A 26,962-nucleotide genomic window follows, 5' to 3' on the forward strand; every position below is an offset into this window, starting at 1 on the left:
ATTTTATGACTGGGAAGTCAGTTTCACTAAATTTTAAAACAGAAATTAAGGAAAACATAGCTAAAAACACAGCTAAAAATTGCTTGATTAAATTTCATCTTGGGGTGTGGGTAAGAAAGGGGAGAAGTGGAAAAAGAACAGCTTTATTTCTCTTCTATTACAGTTCTTCCTTTCCCATGGGAATCAAAGTTCTTATTTCTGAATTGTTAATCAAAGAAAGATGCTCAGTGGGGACCACAGTCCCATGATAGAATAGACCAGGAAATGGAGAAAGCAAGCGGGCTGCTCATGTCACAGGCTTTCATGGCCACTAGCTAGAAATGACAGCATCCAGAAAATGACAAAAATGAAAAGGAATATAGTAGATAAAAATAATACAGTGTAAGGGCTAATCTCCTGCCAGTCAGATGAGGTGCAAGAAAATGTGAATGTGATGGAGGTTTGGGTTTGCTAGGAGTCAACTGCTTCCAGCACTGGAACCAGCAAAGCCAGGGCAGCTTCTTTAGCTGGTATTCTGCTGCAGGAGAGATGACCTCTCAGAACAGGATTTATGTGAGCTGTGACAAAGACAGGTATTACGTATTCTGCGAGACAATTTGATAAGAAATTAAGACTATTACTATCAGTGAAAAGTTTACATTAATGGATTTTAGAGCAAAATGAGGATTTGAAAGCACTATTACCACTAGAAATGTATCTGTCTTAACATTTACTACAACAAAAAAAGTAGGTAAGAAAGGATGAAGACAAATACATATTTCTCGCTTGTTCTGCCCTTCTTAGCAAAGTCAATTTTAAGAGAGAGTGAAGAGGAAACTAAACCATAACATCATCTATTCATTTTTATCAACTTCAGGCACATTAAAAAAGATACTTTCAGAATGTTTCTGAGGAAACCTCTGTAACTCTATTGATGCTGACTTGCAATAATAATGGAAGAAAAATCAGAAAGTCAAACCAAGGCAGTAAAGAAATGTTTGCAAAAACAGTGATGGAGTTTGTTTCATTTACTCGGAAAAACCTGCCACATTTGTTCTTCCATAAATTTTAAGTGCAATCAACTAAAACATACTTTTTAAAGTAAGAACACTTGTCAATTTATGCCCTGTCCTCAAGGCAAGTTTAAGACATTGAATTTTCCAGCCGTTCCACATTGCTTTAATCAGCAAAACAAAATCTGAATGAAAATAAATTATAAATGAAACCTGCACATTATTTCCTGGGCTCCTTGGGAGTGTAGAATTCATCTTGGCCCCTTCCAGCATGCAAATAGACCTGGTGTGCCTTTGTAGAGCATTGAGCATACAATTCTGTTTCTCACTGCTACAACATAAACATCAAACAATAACTGAAGAGACAAATGACAGGTTTAAAAAATGTGCCTAGAAATAAATTATATGGATTCTGAAGATAATTTAAAGAGTCAAAAACAATTCTTAGAACATGGAACACTGTTGGCTGTACTGCATCAGCCAAACAAAGTGATTCCAAGTAGAGATTTTTCTCATTTGCCAACACATTTGTTGTTGATTCTGTTACCTGAATACACTTAACAGGCAATAAACTGAGGTATACTTCACCTCCCTTTGGATGTGCTGTTTTACATTTTTTACAGAACTTCTAAGGAAATGTTTAAGTTGTAGAAAATGCATAAGGTGCAAAAATAAAGAATTACGATACATACTACACTGCTTCTTTTAGAAAGCTTAGAAATGGGCTATTCAATACTTACTGAAAGCTGATCTATTTACACTGTAAGAAGTAGAGACACTTGATACCCACCTTCACTGGGTACGTAGAAAGTAATGCTTATCCATAGGAAGTCAGTGTGCATGGCTACGTATTTGCCCAACACTTCAATAAATATCTAGCAACCCTCCTATCACAGTTTCACTTTCAAAATTTTAAGTTTATTCCTTTAAACAGAAGAAGTCTGAAAGACAGAAAAATCGTTTTAAATGGTTGCAGCAAACTGGGGTGTTTTGCTTTATGTATTTGTCCGACTAGCTAAGGTTATCTCAGACCTTGGCAAGAGATTTTATAGGAAAAAAATCCTGCTTGTGCTTGAACAATCACCAGACAACATTCCTCTTGTATGAAAATAATATACCTTTAATATATTTACAAGACTGACCAACTGGATGAAGTGGGTGTACTTCAGATGCACTGCAAGAGCTTTTGTTAGTGAACTATGCCACTGTTTTTATGTCTGTATTTTCTTGATATCAGTTATAAATCATACAATCAAATGAATCATGAAAGGGTTGTGAAGAGTTGGACAAAAGGAATGTACACAGCAATAAGAAGAGAAAAAACCACAACCAAAATATTTTTATACCCAGTTTCAAAAATTATCATTTTTATGGTCAAAGTTGTCAAACTGATTTTTTCACTACCTTTCAGATAATATCAATTGACTGATTTTTTGACTTAATATCAACATCTACAGTAAAAGCCAGTATGTCTCAAATTTGCATGCTAGCTAGTAACACCTATCCCTTGTAAAAAAGCTCAACATATATTGAATTCTTCTGGGAGCTTTGACATCACTAAGTGGTGAAATGTATGACATTAAGATAAGAAAATAAAATTGTATTTCTTACCTTTTGGCCAGCCATTTGCAACCACAAATTAAGCAGCTGTTAAGATCTTCTGTTATTTTATATATCCCATGAAAGTGCATGTAGAAAAAAATTCACAGAGTTTCTAGGTAGCATACAATGACAAGAGAGTCTTGGTTTCTGATACATTCAATTTGATAAATGTATGCACTAAAATGAACAGATGCAGACATTGTGTATCAGTTCTTTATCTTTGGTAAAATGATTTCGATTTATTATAGCCGTATTTGCTCTGATATCCATTTGGAGTATGGTCTGGTATTACTTAAACCAACAGGAAACATTTAAATGGATATAAACAGTATCAATGTGTTATTTAGTACATTCATGACTTTTTTCATACATTCTCTGAGAATGTTTCTAGCATATGGGCAAAATGAGCAAATGCTACTAACTATGATTCACTCCCAGTTTAACACAATACGTTTACTAGTTCTTGCCATCAGGAAAAACCATGTTGTTTTCCTTTTAAAGGGATCAATATGAGTCTAAGAACAATAAATTCTAAAAACCTGAAGTAAAAATATCGAATATTTTGTACTTCCTTACAAATGCTAAAATAGAAAATTACACTGGAACTGACTTAAAATTTGCTATGACCCATCTAAGTAAACAACAGAAAAGGAACACAGAGAACATCAACAATTGAGCCAAGGTGTTCCAGTGATGCTCTCTAGGCAATCACTGTCTTTACTGTATTAAGAATCCACATTTGACTCTCTCTAATCATTTCTATTAGTATTAATTTTTTTTAAAAAAAGAGAAAACTAGTTTTAAAGCAGCACTCTCCAGTGACAAGTCATACAGCAAAATCATATTGGGTTCTGGGTGGTCTTTGTTACACCTGAACATATTAATGATGCAAACTTGACCATACGAACCTAAGTTATACGTACACAGTTATGTCTCCAAAGCTACTAATTACACAAAAACAATTTGGCAAAGTGAGGGAGTTCCATATCCCTACACCCAAAATATCCAGATGCTGCTGCATTCATAGAAAGAATGAGTTACATTACCACAGCTCATATGCTGGGACCCTGAAACACTGGATTTCACCACAAAACCAATCTTTGCACATACTTTTTATATATGCAATTCAATATCAACACTGGAAACCTTTGGAATCGTGATTTCGATAGAAAGTAAGGTCTACATTTTTTAAAGTTCTCATTTCAGGTATTTTTGTTGTTGCCATTGCTTTTGCTATTTTACAAACGGGGTGGCAAGCAGGTGATGGGAAGACATTCCATGGGTATAGGCTTGGGTCTGTTCTGCTAGCTTTACTCAAGACGAGCAGTGCTCAGTTACTCCAGCAGTTACACTGGACAAAACAATAACAGAACTCACAGGGGCAGGATAAAGCTTGTGGTGTCAATACAAAAAAAAACCCCATTCACATGGTGTCTATGCTCAAGTCTCAAGTCCTCAACAAGAAACTCTCAATTTTAGAAATAAAACCAATGTAACAGTCAAAAATGCAAATGACACCATTCTGACCCACTCTTTGACACAGTATATTAACTTTCAGTACCTCAATATCATCAAGAGCAAGTGTGAAGCTGCAGTTACTGTAGAAGCAAAGTCTAATATTCCAATGATTTCCAATGAAAATGGCACTTTCAAATTTAAATTGAACTTAGTCTACACATTTCAAAATCCGAATTAATTAAAAATACTGTTTATAACGGTATAATGAAAAACTGCTCTTGAAGAGCACAGCCATTAACAAAAAATTCTTTATTATTAGAAAGTGATAGAAAAGAAAGATGCAGAAATGGGGAGTGGAGCAATAGTTTCAATACATGTATTTGCACCAGTGAATATCAAGCTCTTAGCGAGTCATTGATAGCTATCACTGATGGTCTTTACCCATGTACAAATCCAGTCAGCCACTTCCCACTGCTGCGATGACAACAGAAATGCAACACACACACTGAAATGCAACAAATTTAGTGCCTGACTGTCTCACGTGCTGAGAACCCTCAGCTCCCAACAGGCCCTTCAGTCTAAACCAAAGCATACTCTTGACAATAATTTAGTGGTCAAAGTCTTAGCAGTTTAAGGAGCCTGTCACTTTTTTCGCTTTCTTAGCTTTTTTCAGTATATCACACTTTTTCCTGTTAGGACGCCGGCACCTTTCATCGATGCTCGGTATACATTCATAATGCCACACTTCTTCCATTTTCTCCACAGGATAAACTGCCTCCACATAATGACGGATCAGTCTCAGCCTGATGGGATCAAGCTGTTTTTTATTACAAGCACCTGAATGGTTGTACTGCAGTCTCAGATTCTCCGGAGTAAAGAGTTCAGGAAAGAGTCTTACGAGAAGCCTGGCAGCAAAGTTGCCGACCGACAGGCTCTGCTGCACTATCTCTCTTATCTCCTTATCTGACAGCAAATACAGAGAAGGCACAGGGAAGTCTGGATTAGGAACAACAAGTTCATCAAGTGGTATCTTGCAAAAATCCTTGCTACTTCTTTCTGGTGGCAGTGGCGGCCCTTCAAATTCTTCCCGAAATCTCTCAGGGTTTATTGCATAGGTGAGAAATTCCCTCCTGTCGGGACCTGGCACGTGGATTTTCCGTTGCTGTTGGTACGAGCGCCTTTGCTCCGTGTCTCTTCGTCGACACCTCTCGTCAAGCTTCCCAACAAATTCCAATGTCCACACTCTGTCATTCTTTGCTCTGGGGTACAGTATCTGCACATAATGTCGAATTAATTTAATTCTAGTGGGGTCGAGCTGTTTCTTGCCTAAAGATCCACTACAGTTGTATTGCTTCCGTAAGTTTTCATGAGTAAACAATTCAGGAAATAAGAGAACAAGTAATCGAGAGGCAAAGTTGCCTATGGAAAGACTGCTTTCATATATGCTTTTAATCTGTTCTTTGTTCAACAGGTAATCTGGAACAGGGACATCAAAATCAGGAGGGGGAAAGTCAAGTTTGTCAAAATCTATGGGTACAAGCCAAATTTTTTTTGACCGTCTTCCAGGCTTTTCATATTCAAAACTGTCTTCCACTTTTATGATTGATACATCATCTGGTAAACTAGAAGAATCGTAACAGTCATCTCTCATCTGGTCACATTCACTTCCATCCATATACGTACTTTCAAGCTCATCATTTATTCGCTGAACACACTGCTGCAACCAGGCTTCTTCTTCTTGCACATCTGGAAAGTAAATTTCAGTGTACCTACGGATTATTTGAAGCCGATGAGGATCCAGCAGTTGTTTTCCAGAGTCTCCAAAGCAGCTGTACCTTTCAGCTAATTTTCTGTGGTCAAAGAGTTCTGGAAACAGTCTGTGTAACAAAAAAACAGAAAACTCCCCTGGTGAGGAAGCTTCATCTAAAAATTCATTGAGATCTTGAGCATCCAGCATGTAATCTGAGGCAATGACATTACTCCTGTCCAAGGACAAAGCTTCTTCCTGCTCTTTATCCTCCATAAAATGAGAGGATTCGACCTGCTCAGTCTCATAAAAACTGGATGATTGCACATTCTGCTGACTGTTTTCCATTTCCCTTTGAGCCCAAAATCTGTTGAAAAAATCATTGACTTGAGGCAAGCACTCCAACTGCCACACAGCTGTATTTTTCACAGAAGGGTAACAAACTTCCACATAGTTACGAATAAGCTGCAGATGAAGAGATTCAAGTTTCCTTTTGTTGAGAAAGCCACATGCGCTGCAGCTCCTGCCGAATTCGTCATCACTGAAGAGCTCTGGAAAGAGCTGCACGAGCAACCGGCAAGCCAGGTCTCCACCTGATGTGCTTTGATCCATGATTTGCTTGAGTTCTGCAGAAGTCAGCTGGTACTCCGGGGGAGGCTTGAAGTCAGCAACAGACTCTGCTGGACTGACTTGCTTTTTAATTCTGCTAACCTCCAGAGACAACAGGTCAACTTTACTGTGAAGCTGAGTCATATTGGTATTGAGGGTGTTCAGCGTGTAAAACATTTTCTGTATCAAAGAATATATATTTGATTCTGAATCTGCTGTGGCTGCTGTTACTGCAATGGCCGTGGCCGAGTCTCTTTTGCGTTGATCATTCAAAGTCCGAATTTGCGAGGGACTGCTGGGGTTGATTTTTTCAAACAACTCGTAAGAAGCAAACTGCTCTGCTCCTGGTGGGTTCTTCTTCTCTGTGATTTTGTGTGAGATGCCGTAGAGAGGTTTTTTATAAGATGGAGTGATTATGTCACTGAAGGATTCTTCTTCACAGAGCCATGTTACATTAGAATTCCTGTTCTTGCTTGGCTGCTCTGCATTTACCTGAGTGGGTGAGCCAGCATCTCTGTTCCTCATGTTTGAAAGGGATCCCTTCAAATGAATAAATATTGTATTAGTAAGACTGCCTTAAAGGTATTAGCTATAAATATGTGCTCCTTAAGCAGGCATTGTTACGTCAATATGCAAGGTCAAATTTTCTCCAGGGGACTTGTGTTAAATAATAAAAATGAATAAATTCACTAGGAAAAATAAAAATACAGTAAAGTATTATTTAGGTTTCCTTTTTATTTTCCTTTTTTTGGCTCACAGCTTTCTCCATGGAATAGAAATGCAATAATAATTCTTAGTACTCTCTACCCACAGCGCTCTAATTACTCCCCCAAATTAAGTATCATTAGGCTTCACCTTGCATATGAGGATCTTAGGCTGTAGAGAATTTGGGTGGCAACAACTCAGCAACAGAGCCAAGAATAGCATCTAGATTTTCTGACTCCTAGTCCTGTGACCTTGCCATTGCCTCCAACAACTGCATTTAACATTCCAGCACTCCCTTTAGGTTAGCTTTTGAAAATGTCACAAAGGCTATAAACCACATAAAATATGCTTATTCTCTTTTTTCTGATGTGAAAGGCTTATATACATGTTTTTTTAAAAAATCTTTATAATAGTGCAGAACTACTGAACAAATCCTAGTTAATTTTTAAAAGACAATCTATTTAAATAATAATAAAGTGTAAAGTACCTTGGTACTATATCTATTTAAAAAGGAAGTCTAACAGAAGATTTCTTTATTTCTGAAAGGCAAGGAAGTTTTGACTCATGGATGTCTAACTTTCTAAATTATTTAAACTATATAAGTTTAGAAAAAATATAAAACCAGTAATGAATTCTTAAGGACTTCATGTTCTCAATTATTTGTAATTATTCCTTGAAATTGGAACCAAGAATTTTCATCATCTCATAGCAGATACGCAGGGCCTGGGTGATTTGGGGTTTTTTTTGCAAACACAAGGATATTGCAAGTAATTTTTAAAAGTTAAGCAGATTCAACAAAATCAAAATCCAATATACAGAATTCAAACATGAGAAAACACTTCCAGATTTGTAAACGTTTCCATACTGAAACAATTTTGTTGGCTTGTTCTATAGAACATTAATTAGATAAAAACTACAGAATTTGCATTCAAATATTAAAACAAATGAAACACAGACTTCAGGTTTGAGCTGAGAGCCACAAGAAATTTGAAATTCTAGTGAAGACCCCATTATGTCCTACACTGAGGAACCTGAATTAAGGTTTATTTCTTAAAAAAAAGAACTGTAACTCATGAAATCAATGTGGTCCCTAGATGTACTTACACTTGGCATCTGCTTACTGCAGTGACAAATTGAATCTAATTATTTTTTAATTTCTAATGCAATGTATACTCAAAGGCAACTCAGAAAGAACAAGCTGGTTTCCACTCCAAGTTTAGAACCAGCATTCAATTAAACTGAAGCTGTTTCCAAATTCTGCTTGCGCTCACATCACATTACCCTAGATACAAAACCTTGTGTTTGCACATCCAAAGCTGTGTGGAGAGATGATCAAATGAAAACAAAATGCCAAGGTGATGTATCTCAGTGTGGAGAATCCCTGGCTGTCACAGTACCTAGGACACCTGACTGCCAGGTCCCATTTGGAAGACTGTCCAACTCTAGTCATACTCATAATAAAGCCTGAACAGCAACTGAACTGTGAGCAGACTGGAATCCACATTGCCTCCACCTAACTGCAGGCTCCTAAGCTGGGACTGAAGTTGTCATACGCCACCTGGACTTGTCAGTGAAGAAACAGAGGTAGTTGCAGGTGGTAACAGAGCTCTGCCACACAGACATCTCCTGAAAGCAGGCCATGAAAATCTCCACTGACAATAAGCACAGTACTGCTCCCCAGTCAGGCACCCAAACTGAATTACACAGCTTTTTACTATTTTAGATCTAAAGAACAAAACAAAACATTTCTTACACAACCAGTGAGACCTACCACCTAAGTCGCTCTTTCATTAACACTCCTGTGAACTGAGAATATACCAAATATTCCTTCAGAAACAGCATATGATTCTTTCAATTCCTCTACTACTAAAATACCTTGCTACTAAATAGCTTGCCATGGGCCACCAGGTATCTGTCAGTTCTCATTTGACCTCCTGCTGTTCATTTTCCCTGATTAATTATATAATAAAACTTGGCAATATGAGGGTAGCATCTATTAATGTGCACTTCACACACAAAGTTAGGCCAAATTAATATTAGAATGTGTATTAAAGAACATGAATTCATTATTTTGACAGTAAGATCATCCAAGTTTGCAGTCTCCGTTTTGGACACAGTACTCTGGAGCTCATGCTAAGAACTACAGCAGATCTTCAGCACGATGGCAGCTGAACCTCTGCCTTTACCAAGGCAGCTCCCAGTGGCCGGATCAGGCTGTGGGATGGATTTGCATTTCAGAAACACATAGCCAGTGTTCTCCTAGCAGATGACAAAACATTTGGGCCTTAAAAGTATTTAAGAATATTTAAGTTCAGCTGCATTCTCATTTTCTTTTATTTTGCTTTTAATTATCTTGTCTATAGCTTCCAGCTGGGAACAGCACTATCCACACCATAAATACATGGCTTTTGTAAATTCTCCAGTTTAACTAATTAGTTTTCCATAACACTGATCTTTAACATACATGAATTTCAGATAATACTGCACCCATTTAAGATGATCAGTTCTAATGTACTATCAAAGAAGCAAAGATATCGATCTATGAAATTCAATGTATATAAGATAGTGCTGCTTTTTATACTATAGCTGCACAGCAAGTTTTTATGTTCTAAACATTTTATGAACATTTGCAAAGTACAGTATTTTGTAAAACATGGACTAATACAAGAAATTGTGAAATAGTCTCTCACATTCTCTCTTGGAATCCTAAGCCAAGTTTTAAAATGTTGCTTAGTTATTGTTCTGTTCAATGCTCAAGTCCATTTATGACCTTTGTTATGGTTAATAGACAAAGTCTAAATATCTGTAAGAACGCAGCGTATAATATTCAAACACAGGAGCAGGAGTAAAGAATAAATGAATAAATGAACAAGAGACATAGATTCTTTCAGACACATAAGAATATGGAAAAGTCCTGCACATAACTTTTTAAAACTTACAACCTTCTACACTTAGTTTTTTTAAAGAAAATCACGGAAAATTCATTCCTGATTATGAAGTGGCATTCAAAATTAAAAAAAAAAAAAAAAAAAAAAGTGAAATCTTCAGATAAAAAGTAATTTAATAATATGATTACCAGCCCAGAAGGAGTACAGCTGTGTTTATATCATAGATAGATGTCTATGTGACATGCAGTAAAAATATACTACAAGCACAACATCCTTTAAAATAATTAAGATTTTTTTCACTGTTTAAGTAAAAATAGTTAATAAAGTCATCAATTAAAACAACATATTGGTTGTTTCAGAGAAGTAATTAACTTTAAAAATGCTGTTAAGATTGAGGACTATTTCTGGTTGGTTATTTAACTAAACATGCTGATTCACTGGGGTCAGCCAAGGATGAATTTTCATCGTTATTACTGGGTAAACTTCAGATATTATAAATCCAAAGTTATAATTAATTTCAAATTAAATTTTAAGATTTATTAATGGCACACAGGAAAATGCAAAGCAAGCACAGTTCAGAGACCATTATAAAGCTCTTTTAAGAATCTGAATGTAAGGAAAACAATTGTAAAAAGAAAAAGAGAAAGGAAAAGAAAGAAACCATGTAATAAGATTAAAACCTACCTACCACAGGCATTCAGGGTAAAAAACAGCCCTAAGAAGTCAGAGAGATGATAGTCAAGAAAAAGAATCACAGAGAACTATGGCTATAAAGGAGACATGAAATGTGCAAATACAACATGGAATAACTGGCTAGGTAGCAGAAGAGCAGAAAAGGATACGTGCATTAGGATAGGTCACAAACTAAATATAACCCAGGGCCTGAAGTTATTCAAAAGAGGATGAATTTGAATCTAGGTTATTTTAATAAAGTGCTGAGTGTGAAAAACAGAGGTCATTATACTGCTCTAGAGGGCAGCAGGAGAGATGTGACTATCCAACACCAGACACTAGTCTTTCTGGACTCAAACAAAAATAGAAGGTGACTCCTGAAGAAAAGTTAAAAAAACCAATTTTCATCTCAGAAAGGAAGGACTGAGAGTGGACAACATCACACAAATTTTCCCACATGCAGAATATTTTTATAGGAAGAGATCATCATTGCTCTCCCTACTAAAAAGAACAAGGACAAAAAGAAACTTGCTCAGTTTCAGCAGAGATTAATTAAAATCTGGCATTGCTAGAGAGGTGAAACACAAGATCAGGATAATAGAAAAGACTGGGCATCTCCTTCCCTGCCTAGAGAAACATCTGGATTGTCCCAAGTGGGATGCAACAGCAGATGCTGTAATACATTCCACTCTTGATATGGCTGAAATCTTCTGCATCCTGCATTTTTATCCTTCACATAATACACTGATTTATACTGGTCTCACTGACATTAAATCTTTATCACAGAAGAAAGAATTACAACCCTGATTCTACCACTCAGGGTCCAGCTGAAGGACTGTATGACATGAGAGGGACTGTAATCAGAGTCATGCCCAGTTACTCCAAATCACTGCACCTTCCTATGTTATCTGCTGAACAACAAAAATATAATTCACATGAATGAATTAACCTATAACCATATTTCATAAATATGATCACTCCCACATTATTCAGAGAATATCCAGTTGTGTGCAAACTGGCTGAAGATTAGCCACAACAAACTCATTACTAATGCAAATTTGTTTAAAAGACTTGCATTCTACTTATAGCAGCAGTGAATTTAGCCTAGGAAATACGAACTAAAAGATCACAGTCAGGTATAGAGAAGTCACCTCTTGTGTAAAGCGTCTCTTCTTCACACTGGGTAAGGCATCCTGCTGGCCTCCTGACCCATCACAGCCAAGGGAGGTCTGTTTCCGTTTGTTGGAATCCTGCAGGCAAGTCACTGCACCATCCAGTGAGTGTTTCTCTGCAGATCTGGAAGTTACTGAGCAGTCTAGAGCTTCATCTTCATTTTCTGTTTCTACTTTCACATTTTTTTTAGGAATTTTTACTGAAAAAAGAGAAGGATTAGAAATATAAAGCACCCTCTCCAGAACACCACGACATTCTTACTGTAATGTTCTGTGGTTTGTTTCTTTTTATGAAGAACTTCACTGGTTTTTGACTTCTATGGTAAGTGTATATTGGGGCCACCTCAAAGTCAAATCATTCAGTTTTCCAGTGAATGACAGTTTCTTCTCTAAAGAAGAATCTAAAGTATACACAAATCTTATAGGAGGAAGATTTTTTTGGGAGGAAGGATGTAGAGTAGAAATAATAATGACTAACAAAGATAATGCCCTATTTTAAATAACTTTTTAAAAAACATTAGTGTAATTTGTCTTGATCCAACTGCATTCTTTATTAGGTGACAAATGCTTTAAATTAGCAAGTATTTTTGCCTGATCAAAAATTACACAAAGTATAATACTTTACCTTCATCATCATCAGTGATTTCAGCTGAATTCATCTTCTATCTCACTAAAGAACAAAACAAAAATACAAAAATAAATACCAGCATCTTCTGGAATTAGGAAATATCTCCTCCTGTATTACTTTTCATCTAGAAGTATTGAGTTAGCAACCCACAGGTAACTCTCAGTCTTTCCAGTCTGTATGTTTGTAATAACTAGTTATTTTCAATGACCTTCATAGCCGTCTATAGACCCATCAACATGCAAACTGTATTGCTGATAACATACACCAGGTAGAGAACTATTTAAAACTCTCTGTCTTTTGCTGGTATAGAAAAAAGTAAAAATCATTCTGACCTTTTCTGTAAAGTGTCTTGGCAGTATATAAATTGAACTTAACTGTATTAAAGTCTTCACCCTGTACAAAACCACTATTATAACAGTCAAATGTTTTCATATTGTCCTTGTGGCTGACACAAAGTCATCACAGAAAGAAAACTCATCGTAAATAGTAACATACATGCTGGAGTAAGTTTTTATTTAAAAATCTTTGATCTTTTGATATAAATTGCATCAATTCAAGCAAAATAATGCACATAAATCTACAGTAAGTCCTTTTTCTTTGTCAGCCTCTAAACAATGTGTTTTTTGTAGGGAAAAGCAGATATATGTATTATGCTAGCATGATTTTAGTGTTACTTCTCATGTGAAAAACTCAGCTATATTTCTGTTCACTTGAAAACTAACTTGGCAAATTACTTGGGGGCAAACATCAATCTCTGGATATGTTCCTAAAAGATATTCTAAATCTCTAGAGATCTACAAAGCAAACAACTTAATCAGATATCACTGACCCTTACAGGGCACGCAGCTGCAAACTGACACTCTCAACTGCTGAGCGGGTGACTGGCAAACTGTCACGGTCTGCTCATGCTCCTCTGCACTCAGCATTATGCTTACCTGGCCCCAGAATATTATTGCTTTACAAGTGCAAGACAATAAAATCAGTCAATCAAAAGTGTACATACAGCCCAGGAGTCAGAATTACAATGAAATTAATAAGAAGGATGGAGAGAGAAAGACAGATAATCTGTTGTGGAGGGAAAAACAGTCTGTACTTCTCTCCTGAATAGTATTTTTTTTTTACATCTCAAAATACTGTTAAAAAACTCTGTAAACACTTGAATGCTGTGTAGATATGAATTTCAATTTGTAGGCAATTTGATGGCTGTAATGGTGACTATGAGGTTCCATTCTGGATTAGATTTTGAATGATTTACAATGAGTGGCACCCAAACAAAAGATGCACAGATTTATAAAATCAGCTTATACTGGGCCACCCTTGAAGCCAAGATATTCTTTGATGTGCTGATCTACATGGCCGCTTTATACAGCCCTGTAAAGGGCATCCTCAAGGGGATAGCATGAGATAGTCTTCACCATCACATACAAAAGTAAGTCTCACTGTGACATAGGGCTACGACAAACCCCTCAGACACATACTCTGTTTACCCACCATAGTTGCCTGTTTCAGGACTTGCATTTATGAACTGATCCATATATCAATTATGCCAGCTTAACTGTACTATAATCACTTAAACTTTCGCAAACTCTCTAGAGACATAACAGCATGAAACTAAGTGGCCCACACCAACTTCTAAACCACCTGATAAACCCAGATATTGGTTAATTCCAGGTTTTACTAACTCAACAGTACTTATAGATCTAGACAAAGCCACTACAGCTCTTCATGAAAAATCCTACAGCAGCCTACTTCTCACAGCACCATCAAAAAGCTCTCCTGGACCTTAAGAAAATCCCACAGCACTAATGGTTGTATTTTGGCCTGATATCCCACATACATTGATAGTCACCGCCTGGATCTTCCTTGCACTTTTCCACTCTGCACTGGTCTTGTCTCTGAGGGCTGCGCTACAAGACCAACATGTGCCAGTGCTCCAGGAGTGTGAGATACAATGGTTTGGTGAGGACCTGAGGTGACAGTAAGTAAATATACTGATATTGCTAGAGAACATTCTAAAATGGAAATCAAAATGATTTTTCAGATAATCCTAAACTGCTGTATCAGAGCAAAACAGTTAACCACAAAGCCAGAAGAGAAGACTAAAAGGCAGTGGATGGAATAATACAAAACATTTAGGAGGGAATATATGGAACTATATTTTCTTTCTAATTCCTGCTATTACTACTATTCAGATAGGAAGAATGCTTTAGAAGAATTCCTATCAGAGAATAAAATCAAACAGAAGGGAGAAGATAAATAGCTGAAGAGCCACTCTTTAACACTGGAAAAAAGTGAAAATCAAAGCAAAGCAACAGTTAACTTTCTGAACGAAACAACATTAGGAAGGCCAAAGCTACCCTGAATTCAGGTCAAATAATATTGAGTCAAAACATTGTTTCAAATTTGAAATAGAGTGCTAACTTCTGATTTTTTTTAAAATTTGAAAACTGTCAGAATACAATTAAAAATGACTAGTCAAAACCAGTGTCAGAACCAATGAGGTCTAGAAAGACTGTGTTCCATACCTGAGCTCTCTGATGCCAAAAAAAAAGCATGAGCTCCAACTTCTTCTTTTTTGGGAGCCCTGGTAATAATCTCTTTCCTTATCTAGCTTTCTGCCTTCTTTGTGAGATTTTTAAGAACTCTGGTATTGTAAGAAAATTAAGCAGAACTAACATGTAAGAGCTTCTGTTGAGAGACAGGATTCAATTGTCCCTTTGATTTCCTGCCTCGCAACCCCATCTGCTCCCTCAGTCACGCATGGGTGTCCACCTTAACCTTCCATCTTGATAAACCATCAGAAAACAACTCACTTCTTTTTTTTCTGGGTTACTTTCCTTGTAATTCAGAGGTAAAGGGCCCAGCTCAGGAGTATGTACAAGGTCTGGGCTGGAAAGGAGGAATTAAAATCTCTCGTCATACCAGCAAGCCACAGGCTTGGTTCAGCTATTTAATGATACCTTATTTATTCCACCATCTTGCTTCGAATTTGGGTCACAGTGGACCCAAACTGACTGGCAAGCCAATAAAGAGGCTCCAACAGAGCAATTGCATCATTGCTTCCATAGAGGGAAAGTCTCTGTTTCTGAGCACATCTGTGCATGCATGCCTTTATATGTAAGATGAACAATTTTGTTGCTTGTTTCAAGTCCACTAAAGATAAAGCATATCATATTTGTTAAAATACCATTTGCTGTGTATCAGTACTTAAGAATAGGAATTATTTCCACTTTAAAAGAGGTAGCAGTGTCAAAGGCTGTTTTGAGGTAGCATTCTGGCCCAGACTGTGAGAATAAGCAAAGCTGGATTAAAAAAAAAAAAAAACAGTCTAAAAGATCTTGGGGCAAAATATTGCAAAAACCTATTGAGTAAGAAATACATACAGTAAAGCACACATCCAATAGTTGTTCCTTGTCATGCTGACTATACAAAATGTATTTCAATCCTATATGTACTTTCTTCAAAATGTAAGATAAATATACTTATCGTCCTCAGCCTAATAATTACTCAGTACGAAATGGAGGACAGCTGTTAGCAAGTTCTAGGAAAGAGTGAACACACTGTGCTGAATCTGGGAGCCCACACCTGCAACAGACTGGCAGAGCAACCAGCCTTGGCAGCTTTACCTTGCTGAGATAGAGACAGATGCTGCACTAACTCCTGTTTTCTGGTGAATGCTCTGGAAGAAAGATTCCAAAACAAACCAAACACCTACAGCAGCAGCTACGTCAACAGCCAGATCCAACGGAGTAGGGGAAGAAGGGGAGTCCTGGCACACCTTGTCTGTCGCTATCGGAAAAATTCCCTTCCCACAGATCCTGCTCTCCCTTCTCATCAGACTAGGCAATGAACAGGACAGTACAATGACGGGACTTAACACTCCCTATTTCAATTACTCTCACTTAGACATCTGCCTCTATTCCAAAAATGTACCAGGTCATGACATTTAACTGCACCACTGTACCACTTTGGTAACAACATTCCACACTGAAATGGTATTACCCATGGCTAACAGAGAAGCTCAATGCATAGGGCAGTGCTGGCAGTTCCAAAATATAGAACACCATAAAAACAAGGTTTTGGAATGTTTCTCTGTACATTTAGAGTTAACAACCCGATGCTGCTTTTGCATGTAGAACGAAACATGCAATCCATTTACCAAAAATGCACCTACCCAAAATTTGCACTAAGCCTTACAGACTTAAAGCACTGGGGTACAACAGATTTTATGAGTAACGGAGGAAATTGCAAGTCATACTCGGAATGTATTTCAGTCTCATATCATCCAGTATAATGTAAAAGTAGCAAAAAGGTGTATCTAGTTATTGATACACAAAACAAAACTGATTCCTAAGTGATTCATAAGTTAAATCTTCCCATAATATGCATTCTCCTCCTCCTGTTTACCACCTAACAACTACTCATGTGTTTGCCTTGGAGAATGTTTTCCTGACCCCTCTTACGATTCTGACAATTATAAAAGCACAATGCAGAGAGAAAAGATTCTACTCATAATGTAGATAAAGGCAGTTCTTTGCCTTTGCAATCGTTCTTAAGAAAGTCTGACTGATCACTTTCACCTCCTGACTTAAAAATGGAATGAAAAAATTATACCAGAAAAAAATACTGCTGTTCTGCCGTTTGTAACTAAAGAAGAAACTCTGTGCTCTTTGAACTCCCATACCAAATATACTAAGCTCTGACAAATGAAAAAAATAATGTGAAAACCACATAGGAAAGTATAAAATTGTACACATGCTGCATGTGGAAAGCAATTTGGGTTTCACCACACTTGTTAATGGCAATCATACATGAAAATTAATCACTACCTTAAACAAGATACTAAATAACAACAACAATAACGATGATTATCAGTTTTACAAAAGCTTGCTGTTTAGAATTTAACTCCTCACATAACACTGTACTGTTCAGTTAACTAATGCATGGTAAATGTGTAGAAGTTACTTCTTGGATGCACATCGTCCCACTAAGTCTTTTAGCTTCTTCATGTAAGTTGGCAGGAACGTTCCTAATTCTTCTTTATTGACTACGAGAACGTTATTAAAAACACAGGGATTGAGACATTGTGTATTAAGTTTATTCCCTTTAAAGCCTCATGGTGGTACATTGCTTCATATATAAAACTCAGGTCGTAATGAAAAGTGTTTGTGAGTGTTGTTTTTCAAGAGGTCAACTGTTCTTTTACATTTTGGGCAAACGTTAAGACATACATGTTTGCTAATAACATTAAATATGTGTTTGATAACATATGTGGAATAAACTGCTCAGTTTCCTTAGCTTTCGGCATGTGGTGAAAGATACAACATCCCTCTTACAGCATATGTATCCTAATAAAGTTTAAATAAATGAGAGGAACACCAAAAAAAAAAAAAAAAAGCCGATCTTTCAAGCATATGACACTAGCTAAATTTTACAAGATGTGTACATTGAGCTGTTTAACAGCCAAAATAAGCACCTCTTCTTACACATACCATCCTGTAACGGGACTTTATCACAAAATTGCAATGCTAGTATACTATGAACCAATTAAAACCACTGTACATTCGCAGCAAACGACAATGATTAATCAATTAATCTCAGTGAACACTCGAGTGTCTGAGATCCTGCTCTCTGTGTCTGAGTCTCTTTTTTAATAAATCATCCCTGTATTTCATAACATGCACTGGGTGAACCACAGAAAACAACCAATGCTTCCCCTGGGAAATCCAGAGCCTTGAAAGCTGGTGTGGGTAGGTGGAAGCAGTCCTGTTCCACGCAGCAGGTGAGCAGAGGGCTGCTCTAAGTGCCTGGCAACGGTGTGGAACTCTCTCCCTTGTGACGTTTTAGAAGGCTGCTTCCCACAGAACAGTTGGAAATAATGAGAGGAAACAACAATTCTCAACAGCCAGTCCCTACAGTCCCAGAGTCAAAAAGGACTGGAGGCGTGTGCCCTCTGCTCAGGCTGCCCAGGAGCTGCCTCCTGCTCAGGGTGTGTGCTGCTTTCCAGGCTGTCTCTTGAAAAGTTCTCCTGCTGGGCTGAGAAACAAACCTAGAGAACTGCGAGTTCTGCGTTCTGCTGTGGGTGCCAAGTAATCTGCATCTTTTATTTCCTAGCTGTAGCACTGGGTTCAATAACTTCAGTATTGCAATTATCCTCAGGGTAGATTTGATTCCTCCAATTTGTAAAAAACAATGCAACTCAAATTCAATTCAACTAAATTAGACATAAATACCACTCCAAGACTGAGCCAGAAAATGTATCTTCTAGAGTCAACGTTTGCCTTTTGTTCAGATCTATGGGCCAGTGATTTGACTTTAGATTTTATGTAATTTTGACAAGGCCTCATAAATTTTGAAGAAGTGGAGGGTTGAAGAAGTCAAATACCTGAAATAAAAATAAATAAATTTGGTAGGGTTTTTTTTTTAATAAAAACCCCTTCCAAACAAAAAACAGGTAACTTATTTGAAATTGACCACTCATCTTAAAGAAACTGAGATGTGAATGTTGCTTCATCTGACTAAGCAAAGAGCAAAATGCAAGTAGACAGTCTATCAAATACTAAAAGCAAATGCTTTCTATTCATTTTGAAGTATAGGGTGCTGCAGCATTATTTCTCAATAAAATTTGTTCTTGATATCCAGTACTGATGCTTGTAATATTAAATAATGTAGAAAAGAGTATTCCAACATTACAAGCATTCTGACTACAAATACACGAATAGTAAGTTCTAAAACTGCCAACAAAAAGATTTTAAGGAACCAGCAGATGTTGTTGGAAGTACTACTCTAATGGACAATAAAAATCCCTATACTTAACATAGTTTGAAAACCTCTTTTCCTGCCCTGTGGAGGACATGAAGCCTCAAGTCTCCACTAAAGGCAGCCTGCAAAAAGGGTATTTTTCCAGTAGGATTTAGAGGGCATGTTCTTAATTTCGGTCTTTCATATTTCATTTTAATTAAGTTGAATATGCAGATTGAATAATTAAAAAAAAAAAAAATCACTCTTCTCAGTTTTCTCACAATTTGCCTAAAACTGAAGTTTTCTCAATCTGTCCTCTGTACTTTTACCAAACAGCAATTTAATCTTGCAGAGGTCAGCAAAACACTAACCTGGTTTATTTCCAGCAGTAATACATGAATTTGTCTTTTCTTCAATCACGTGTTTTCCACTGTCTATTAAAAACATTTTGCTTTCCTCTCTCCCCTCACTCAGCTTTTATTTTAAAATACTGTTCCAGCTGAACTTTGTGCAGTTTAAGTTCTCCTCCAAACTGCATTCAACTTTCATTTATTTTTTTTCCACTGAATTTACCCAAACTATGAAAATACTTAGCAAATATAAAAATTCAGTTGGTCCAATGCTGAGTTTGATTTAGCAGGAGAGAAGAAAGAAAATGCACCAGCATATATGGGTAACTATTTGTTTTATGAGATGCAAATCGTTCAAGTTGGAAACAGGGAAGGTTTCTCTTTCCCTGCTTAGATGTCTCTGCCCCGTGGGTCAGGCACACACTGTTTATAGGTGGCAGCGACAAACCCTACTCACACTTCAACCCAAAAAAACTCTGGGACTGCGTCAACGCTATGTGGGAGCCGTCACATGGCTGCTGGCCTGCCGCCGGCTCGCATTCTGCTGGTTCAGAGTTTGTTCCCTTCTATTTACAAAGGGCTGTGTGGACACACCGCAGGGAAAAGTAGGGTAGAGGCAGCGGGCGACCAGGGTAGGGGAAGCGGGCGGTGACGGGGGCAGGGGCAGCGAGCGGTGCTCTGGGCGGAGGCAGCGCCGGGAAGCCGCGGGTCACCTGGGGGGAGACGATCGGGTCAGGGCCGGCCCGTTCCCCCGCGGTGCCCTTCACCGGGCCCCTCACAGCGCGACCCAGCACGCACCGGCACAACAGAATTCCAGCGCAACCGCCCGCCCGCCCGCCGCTCCTCCCGCCGTGTACGATAGGACGGCCGGGACCCTGCCCCCGGCCCTGGCTCCCGAGGGACGCGTGGCCCCGCGGGGCCCCGGGGCGGTACCCGGGAGGGCCGGTGGCGGGGAGGGCCGGTGCCGGAGCCCGGCAGCGCGCGCACGGCCGGGGCTTCCCCCGCGCCCACCGAGGGGCGGCGGAGCGGCCGCCACGTGGGAGCGGCGCGCGCGGCGGCGGCGGCGCGAGGCCCCGCCCGGGGGCGGGCGCTGCGGCGGGGGACGCCCCGCGCGCCCCGCACGCGGCGCGGCCGCGGCCGCTTCCGCGGTCAGACCCACGAGCCCGAGGCGGAGGCGGCGGTTGGTGCTTCCGGTCCGAACCCTGCCCGGGCGGATCTATGTGGCCGGCGCGCGGGGGAGGGTGGGGGGAAGGGGTTGAGATGAGGCTGGAGGTGACGGCGGCGTGACCGTTCCGCTGTCCCCCGCTCCCCGTTGTCCCCCGCCCCCAGCCCCGCGGACGGAGGCACCCGGGCCGGGCGCGCGCGACCCGCACCGCCGCAGCGCCGTTCGGAGCGGCGAACAAAGAGCCCCCCGCCCGCGCGGCCCCGGCCCGCGGGCGGCCGGGGGAGGGGCCGGCCCCGCGCCTCCCCCGCTCGACCCCCCCTCCCTCCCCGTTCCTCCCCCACCCGCCGGGGCGGCGCTCCTCGCTCGCCGTGGGGTGCGTGGAACGGCGCCCGTCCCCGCCAGCGGCGGCAGCGAGACTTACCTCTGCTCCGCGCGGGGCCACGGGAGCCCCGGGGCGGCGGGGGCGGCTGGAGCGGCCGCCGCTGGAGCCCGCGCTTCCCCCCCGCTCTTTGTGTGCGAGGGTCCGCGCGCTGCGCTCTCGCGTGACGTGACGGGACCGTGTGTCATTTCCGCACAAGGACACCGAGCCCCGACCCGCCGCGGCCAGCGCCACCCGCCGCCCCGGGGCAGGGGCAGGGGAGGGAGGGAGCGGGGGTGGGGGGGAGAGCGGCCCGCTCCTCCCCCGTTCCCTGGCTCCCCACCCCCCGCCCTCCCCGGCGCTGCCACTGGGAACGCGCGCGGTTCCCACTAGAGACCCCGCGCGCCCCCGCTCCGCGCGCGCCCCGCCGCCCACTCGGTGCCGCGCGGGCTGAAGCCCCGCCGCCGGGGGTCCACGCTCCCGCCCCGCCACACGCCCTCCCCGGGACCCCGCGCCCGCACGTGGGGCCGCCTCCGCTCAGGGACACGGCCCCGCGTGACGGGGCCGGGGACCGGCGCGGCCGGGGCGCGCTCGCTGCCGGCGGCCGCCGCCGCATGGAAAACGCGCTCGCCCCGCTCCCCCACCGCCCTCCCCGGCCCTTGCGCGGCCGGGCCGCTCCGCGCGGTCTCGCGTGGACGCGGCGCCGCGCGCTCCGCAGAGTGAGGCGGCGGGCCGCGCACGTGCGCGCGCGGGGGGGCCGCGTGCCCACGGCAGGTGGCGGCGAGCACGTGGCAGCGCGCGGGCACACGGTCCCGCATCCGCCCCGCGCGCCTTCCCAGCACCCACCCGCCACGCGCGTCCCGCGGGCTGCGACAACACCGGGGCGATCCGGGTCATCCCCGGGCAGAGCCGGCTCCGGCCGCGCCGGCCGAGGGACCGCCCGGCAGCTCCCAAGACCCCGGCCGCAGGCGCACCGATCCCGTAAATCCGTCCCCACGCCGCCGTGCCCGCGGGTCAGCTCGGGGCAGCCCTGCGGGCGGAGCTGGGGAGCGCGCCGAGAGCTCCTCGCACACACGGGCTGGGGCACCCGCACGCAGCCCCGGCCCGGCCCGGCAGGCTCCGGCCCCCGGAGCTGGCGGCACCCGTGGGAGCACTGCCCGCCCGCCTTATGTGACCTTAACGCGGGTCTCTGTGCACAGCGCCAAGTAAGAAACGCCGGTGTTTGGTGCTGCGTTAAGCTTAAGACTGTACTTAGAAAAAAAAAAAAAAAAAAAGAAAAAGAAAAAAAAGTTATTTCAGTAAGTTGGTTTAATTCAGATCCAGGGTTTTTCCCACGCTGGTTAAACACAAGACCGCTTCCATGCTCCGCGTTTGGGGGGCAGATGGCAGCAGTGATTTATAAAACAGACATTGCATTCTTTTTTAATTAAGTATCCTTGTAGATTTTATCTTCCCTGAAATTGACAGAAGCACATAAGACATTACATTAGTCTGCCAAATCATACGTGCCCTTTCCACTAACTGTGTGTAGAAAACCAAACTATTTCCCAAAGATTAGAAAATAAAATGTAGGAGAGCAAAGTCTGGTTTTGTAACCTACGGCCAGTTCTGGCAGTTCTGTTTTTTGGCTATATGTAACATACCTTTGGAACTTGGCAGCTTTGCGTGAAATGTTTTACTTGCACAATGAACTCGGCCAGTGCTGCCGTTCCTAATAAATAGATTAATTTTGCTGTTAATAAAAGTACACAGCCAAGTGCTCTAATTATATTGTAATTGCTTTACTTTTTTTTTTTTTTTTCCTCCAGAGTAAAAGAAGTTCAGTCTAAAGATGTTTATAAAAGGTGTTTATTATAACGTAAGTAGGTGAGGACTGATACTGCCATGAAGGATGATGGATTCTGTGTAGCACAGAGGATGTATCCGATAGAAGTTACAAGGCAAATATGCACCATGCGAGTGGCAACTCAGTGTGAAGGTAGAACTCGTGAGCTCTGAGCAGTGCTGTGAATGTAACAGATAAATAAACTTTTCATTTGTTATTTCAAACTTTTTTTTTTTTAATTCAAAAGCAATACAAAGACGTGTAAGTCAACTGAGAAATAACTGGAAAAAATCTCAGATAAATTTTCTGCCCCATAAATAGCTCAGCACTTTCCTAGTCACATGCTGTTTCCTCTGAACTGAACAATAAAAAGAGTGCCTCTTAAAATAAAAAATCCTCACCATTTCAGATTTTTGGCGCGTTCTTTAGAAGCAGTTCGCTAAAATTCTGTTCTTCCACTTATGCCGCTCTTCTAAATTTAGCATTTGGGACTTTTGGTATGTTTACAGTGTCATATCCATGAATAATCCTAACAGATAATAGTTTGTTGATTTTAACTTTGCTCCTTTTATTATGGCTGTTGATCGACAGCTGTTAAAAGGAGCCCTTAAAAGCGGGAACTACCGGCACTGTAACTCCTCGGATGAGTCACTCCAATGAAGGATACATTTTTAACAAGTGTTCTGCAGTTAGCACATCATTCTCTCTTTGGAGATAAAGAGGACTCCCCGCGAACTTTTCTGAGCCTGTTAGCGCTATGAACACGGAAGTTTACAGTATAGTTTGTCCCCTCCCTTTATTGTAAGAATATTTGAGGCTTTTCTTAAACCGTACCGTGTTTTAACACCTGGCCCAGCTGCTAGGTAGTGCTAGAGCTCAGCTGGATTTTACTTGATTGCTTTACTTAGTGGGACTAAGGAAAGGCAACCGTAAGGCAAGAGCAAGCCAGTGGAATCCCAAACTCAGATTCAGAGCCCTTGAGAAAATACCTTGCCAGTTTGAACTCCACCTCATTTCTGCTCTATAGTGCTGGCCTGAGGCATTGTAGCTACTAGGGACTCAAGCCCAGGAGGAGACCTGAAGGGCCTCAGCTAAGCATAAAGTAGCAAGAGCATATTGTTGCAATAACAGTATTCAATGGAAAGGGAGCGAGCCAAGTTGTCTCCAGGCAATGCAGGTAGCAAGCTTAGATTGGCTTCCCAGCCAGACAAGTCCCATTTCTTTTCACCATTTGAACTTGTGCTACACACGTCATTTATTGAAATGTTCATCTTGCCCCCACTTTGTGCCTTTGGCTCAAAAGCCACTCTGTGACACTGCAGCAGTCTCTGAAAAATTCCAGGTCACCGGGGAGGGGAGTAGTGGTACTCTAGCAAGAGAACTCTTCAGTAAAAAAATCACCACTGCTGTCGAATACAATGGGCCATTACTGACTTGACCAAACTGCAGCGAGACTTCAGTGATGCCACCGACACCGATGTGCTCAGAAACACAGGGAAGCTGAAAGCACTGTTGGCACTTGACTGGAGTTCTCTGTGGGTGGACTATGGCAGGTCCCTAGACCTTTACTTGTAGAAACCCTAAGGTGAAGCAGTCCCCGGAGAATGCCTTCTCTGAGTTAGTTCAAAGGATCTAGTTGGCTAGAGATTCCCCTGGGCAGGGGTGAGGAACCAAGGTGGCCGGCAGGGAGGTGGCAGAGCTGGCAGTCCATGCCCCTGAGCTGGGACTCAGAACAGCTCCATGTACCTGGTGCTTGCTACAACGACAAGGAACAGAAGAATGAACCTAAATTTGGAAGCCCTTTTGCTTCCTGCTGCAAACATTTGGGATAAGCAAGAATCCAACTCGAAACCTTCTTTCTCGTAGATCTTTGCAATGGCCTACAGCACTCAGTAGGCAGAGATGTGGCATGAGATGTCAAAAGCAATTTCAGCAGGAACTAATTTTGGCAGTTTCACTCTGTAAAAAGTATTGCTATGGCACTAGTACATCGTCTATCACCTCACCACATCTTGAAAGTAGGCCACCTTGCAGCCAGATGCAAGAGTCACGGAGCCTGGAAGGAAAGGAGATGAGAAACAGTGGGGTGTGGAGCCAATTCCTTGAAACTTATATTCGTTTTGTGTTAAGACTCTAATCAGAAAACAAGCCCCTTGTGCAAAAAGACAAGCCCACACCGGTAACCAGGCCTCTTTCTGCTGCTCTTGGGCTGACTTTCAGGCATTCCTGTGCTGCTGGCCACACTGTGTGCAGCCGGCAGGGGAGGTGTCTCCTCTTGCAAGGCAGCCCAGAGACAAGCGGCTGTTTTCTGGAATACAGTGCGATGTCTTAACCTGAGTGCGGTTCCAGCCTTTGCTGGAAGGGTGCTTGTTCCTGCGGACAGCCAGGTGTATGGGGTCTCATATTTACTGCGGGTTCCTGCGGGCTGGCCCGGGCTCAGCGGGGCGGGATGGAACGGGCAGCATTGCCCTCTAGAGGGACCACAGCGGGGCCGGCTGGGCTCGCAACTCCCGCGGTGTCAGGAGTCGGGCACTGACTCACCCAAATCGGGCAGGTACTTATGCTAGGCAGCTTGGAATTCACCTTAAATCGCTTAGGCATGTATTTGATATAAATAAACTTCAAAGAGACTGCACGTATTAGGGGAAGGAAGAGAAAAGACGGAGACGGAGAGGAGAGGAGAGGAGAGGAGAGGAGAGGAGAGGAGAGGAGAGGAGAGGAGAGGAGAGGAGAGGAGAGGAGAGGAGAGGAGAGGAGAGGAGAGGAGAGGAGAGGAGAGGAGAGGAGAGGAGAGGAGAGGAGAGGAGAGGAGAGGAGAGGAGAGGAGAGGAGAGGAGAGGAGAGGAGAGGAGAGGAGAGGAGAGGAGAGGAGAGGAGAGGAGAGGAGAGGAGGAAAAGAAAGAATACAGGTTCCAAAATTTTCTGCCTTGAATTATAAAGGGTCTGAAAGGAACCATTAAAAAATCAGTCCAACTAACTCATCTGATTTGCAGTAAAATGTGTTCTGCAATTCAAAGTTTATAAAACTAAAATATTTAATGGCAAATAAAGCAACTTGATAACAAACTTTGCATACCTCCATGCTCTTCACAGCCAGTCCAACCAAAAGGACATGCATGGACACATTGCACAGGACTATTTGGAGCCTCTGTTGGCCCACAGGCAACACTACAGAACAAGTAACATGCTGTGGGCAATATCCATACATTGCTGTAACCCAGGCCAAGATGAACAGTGGCACACATCTGAACTTTATTTATATTTTTAAACTTCCTGTGGCTGCAAGCAGTGTTAGAGGGTTCTGCCAGCAAAATACTACACTAGTTGGGAAACACTGGTTTAGAGTGCCAGTTAATATAATTGCCTTTTTTTTCCCCTTAAGAAACAGAATTGTTACATGAAACTCTGGTGGGTTTGTTTGGGTTTTTTTTGGTTTTTTTGTTTGTTTGTTTGTTTTTGGGGTTTTTTTTTTAATTTTATAGCAACACTGCTTCTTGTTCTTAGCTGCAATGATAGATGCCACTGAAAACTTCAAAAATTGCTGTTTAGCTAGATTTAATAGAGATGGGCAAGATGTGTAATTGTGTTGCTTGCTGAATCAAGGATATCAAAACAGAAAATATAAATGGCATCTTTGGATTTTAAAAACAAGTTGGTTCATCTCCAAGTGCGTGTGGGTTGTAAATCTTAAGAGTTTACCTCACAGAGAAAAAGTTTCAAAAAATGAACACTCATTATAAGAAAACCCTTTTCTAGTCTGAAGTAGCACCAGAGTGTACTGGCAAGACAGCAGATATATAACACTTGAGCACTAAAGGAAGAAGAATTTTATATAAAAGCTTAAAATAAAAATCAGATCGAAGCCAAAGTGGAAGAGTAGAACAGAAATGTAAAGAAGCTTCAAGAATGGAGTAACTCAACCCAGTGAGCAACCTAAATTCTTCTGTGCTACAGCAGGTTACTTAGACATCAGTTGCATCCATAATTGTTTAAAAACTGACAAATCTGAGCAACTTCACTCTTGGAAGCATAAGTCTCTTTTAATCTCTT

At 41.6% G+C, this 26,962-nt stretch overlaps 1 protein-coding gene across 3 annotated transcripts; it reads right to left on the reverse strand.

Annotated features, from left to right (window-relative positions):
• Positions 1–2,091: 2,091 nt before the first annotated feature.
• Positions 2,092–25,485, reverse strand: BEND3 (BEN domain containing 3). 3 transcript variants are annotated; one of them, XM_063389742.1, is made up of 4 exons: positions 21,934–25,485; positions 12,471–12,515; positions 11,825–12,045; positions 2,092–6,948 (listed from the first exon to the last, which is right to left on the reverse strand). In XM_063389742.1, the coding sequence occupies exons 2-4, from the start codon at positions 12,502–12,504 to the stop codon at positions 4,675–4,677; spliced, it is 2,529 nt and encodes an 842-aa protein (XP_063245812.1). In that variant the 5' UTR covers positions 12,505–12,515; positions 21,934–25,485; the 3' UTR covers positions 2,092–4,674. The 3 variants fall into 3 exon arrangements, with proteins under 3 accessions (XP_063245812.1, XP_063245809.1, XP_063245810.1); XM_063389739.1 differs by lacking the exon at positions 21,934–25,485 and adding an exon at positions 21,151–21,351; XM_063389740.1 differs by lacking the exon at positions 21,934–25,485 and adding an exon at positions 14,311–14,665.
• Between the last annotated feature and the right edge of the window lie 1,477 nt (positions 25,486–26,962).

The sequence above is a fragment of the Prinia subflava genome, chromosome 2 (assembly GCF_021018805.1).
Source record: "Prinia subflava isolate CZ2003 ecotype Zambia chromosome 2, Cam_Psub_1.2, whole genome shotgun sequence".
NCBI classification, from domain to species: domain Eukaryota; kingdom Metazoa; phylum Chordata; class Aves; order Passeriformes; family Cisticolidae; genus Prinia; species Prinia subflava.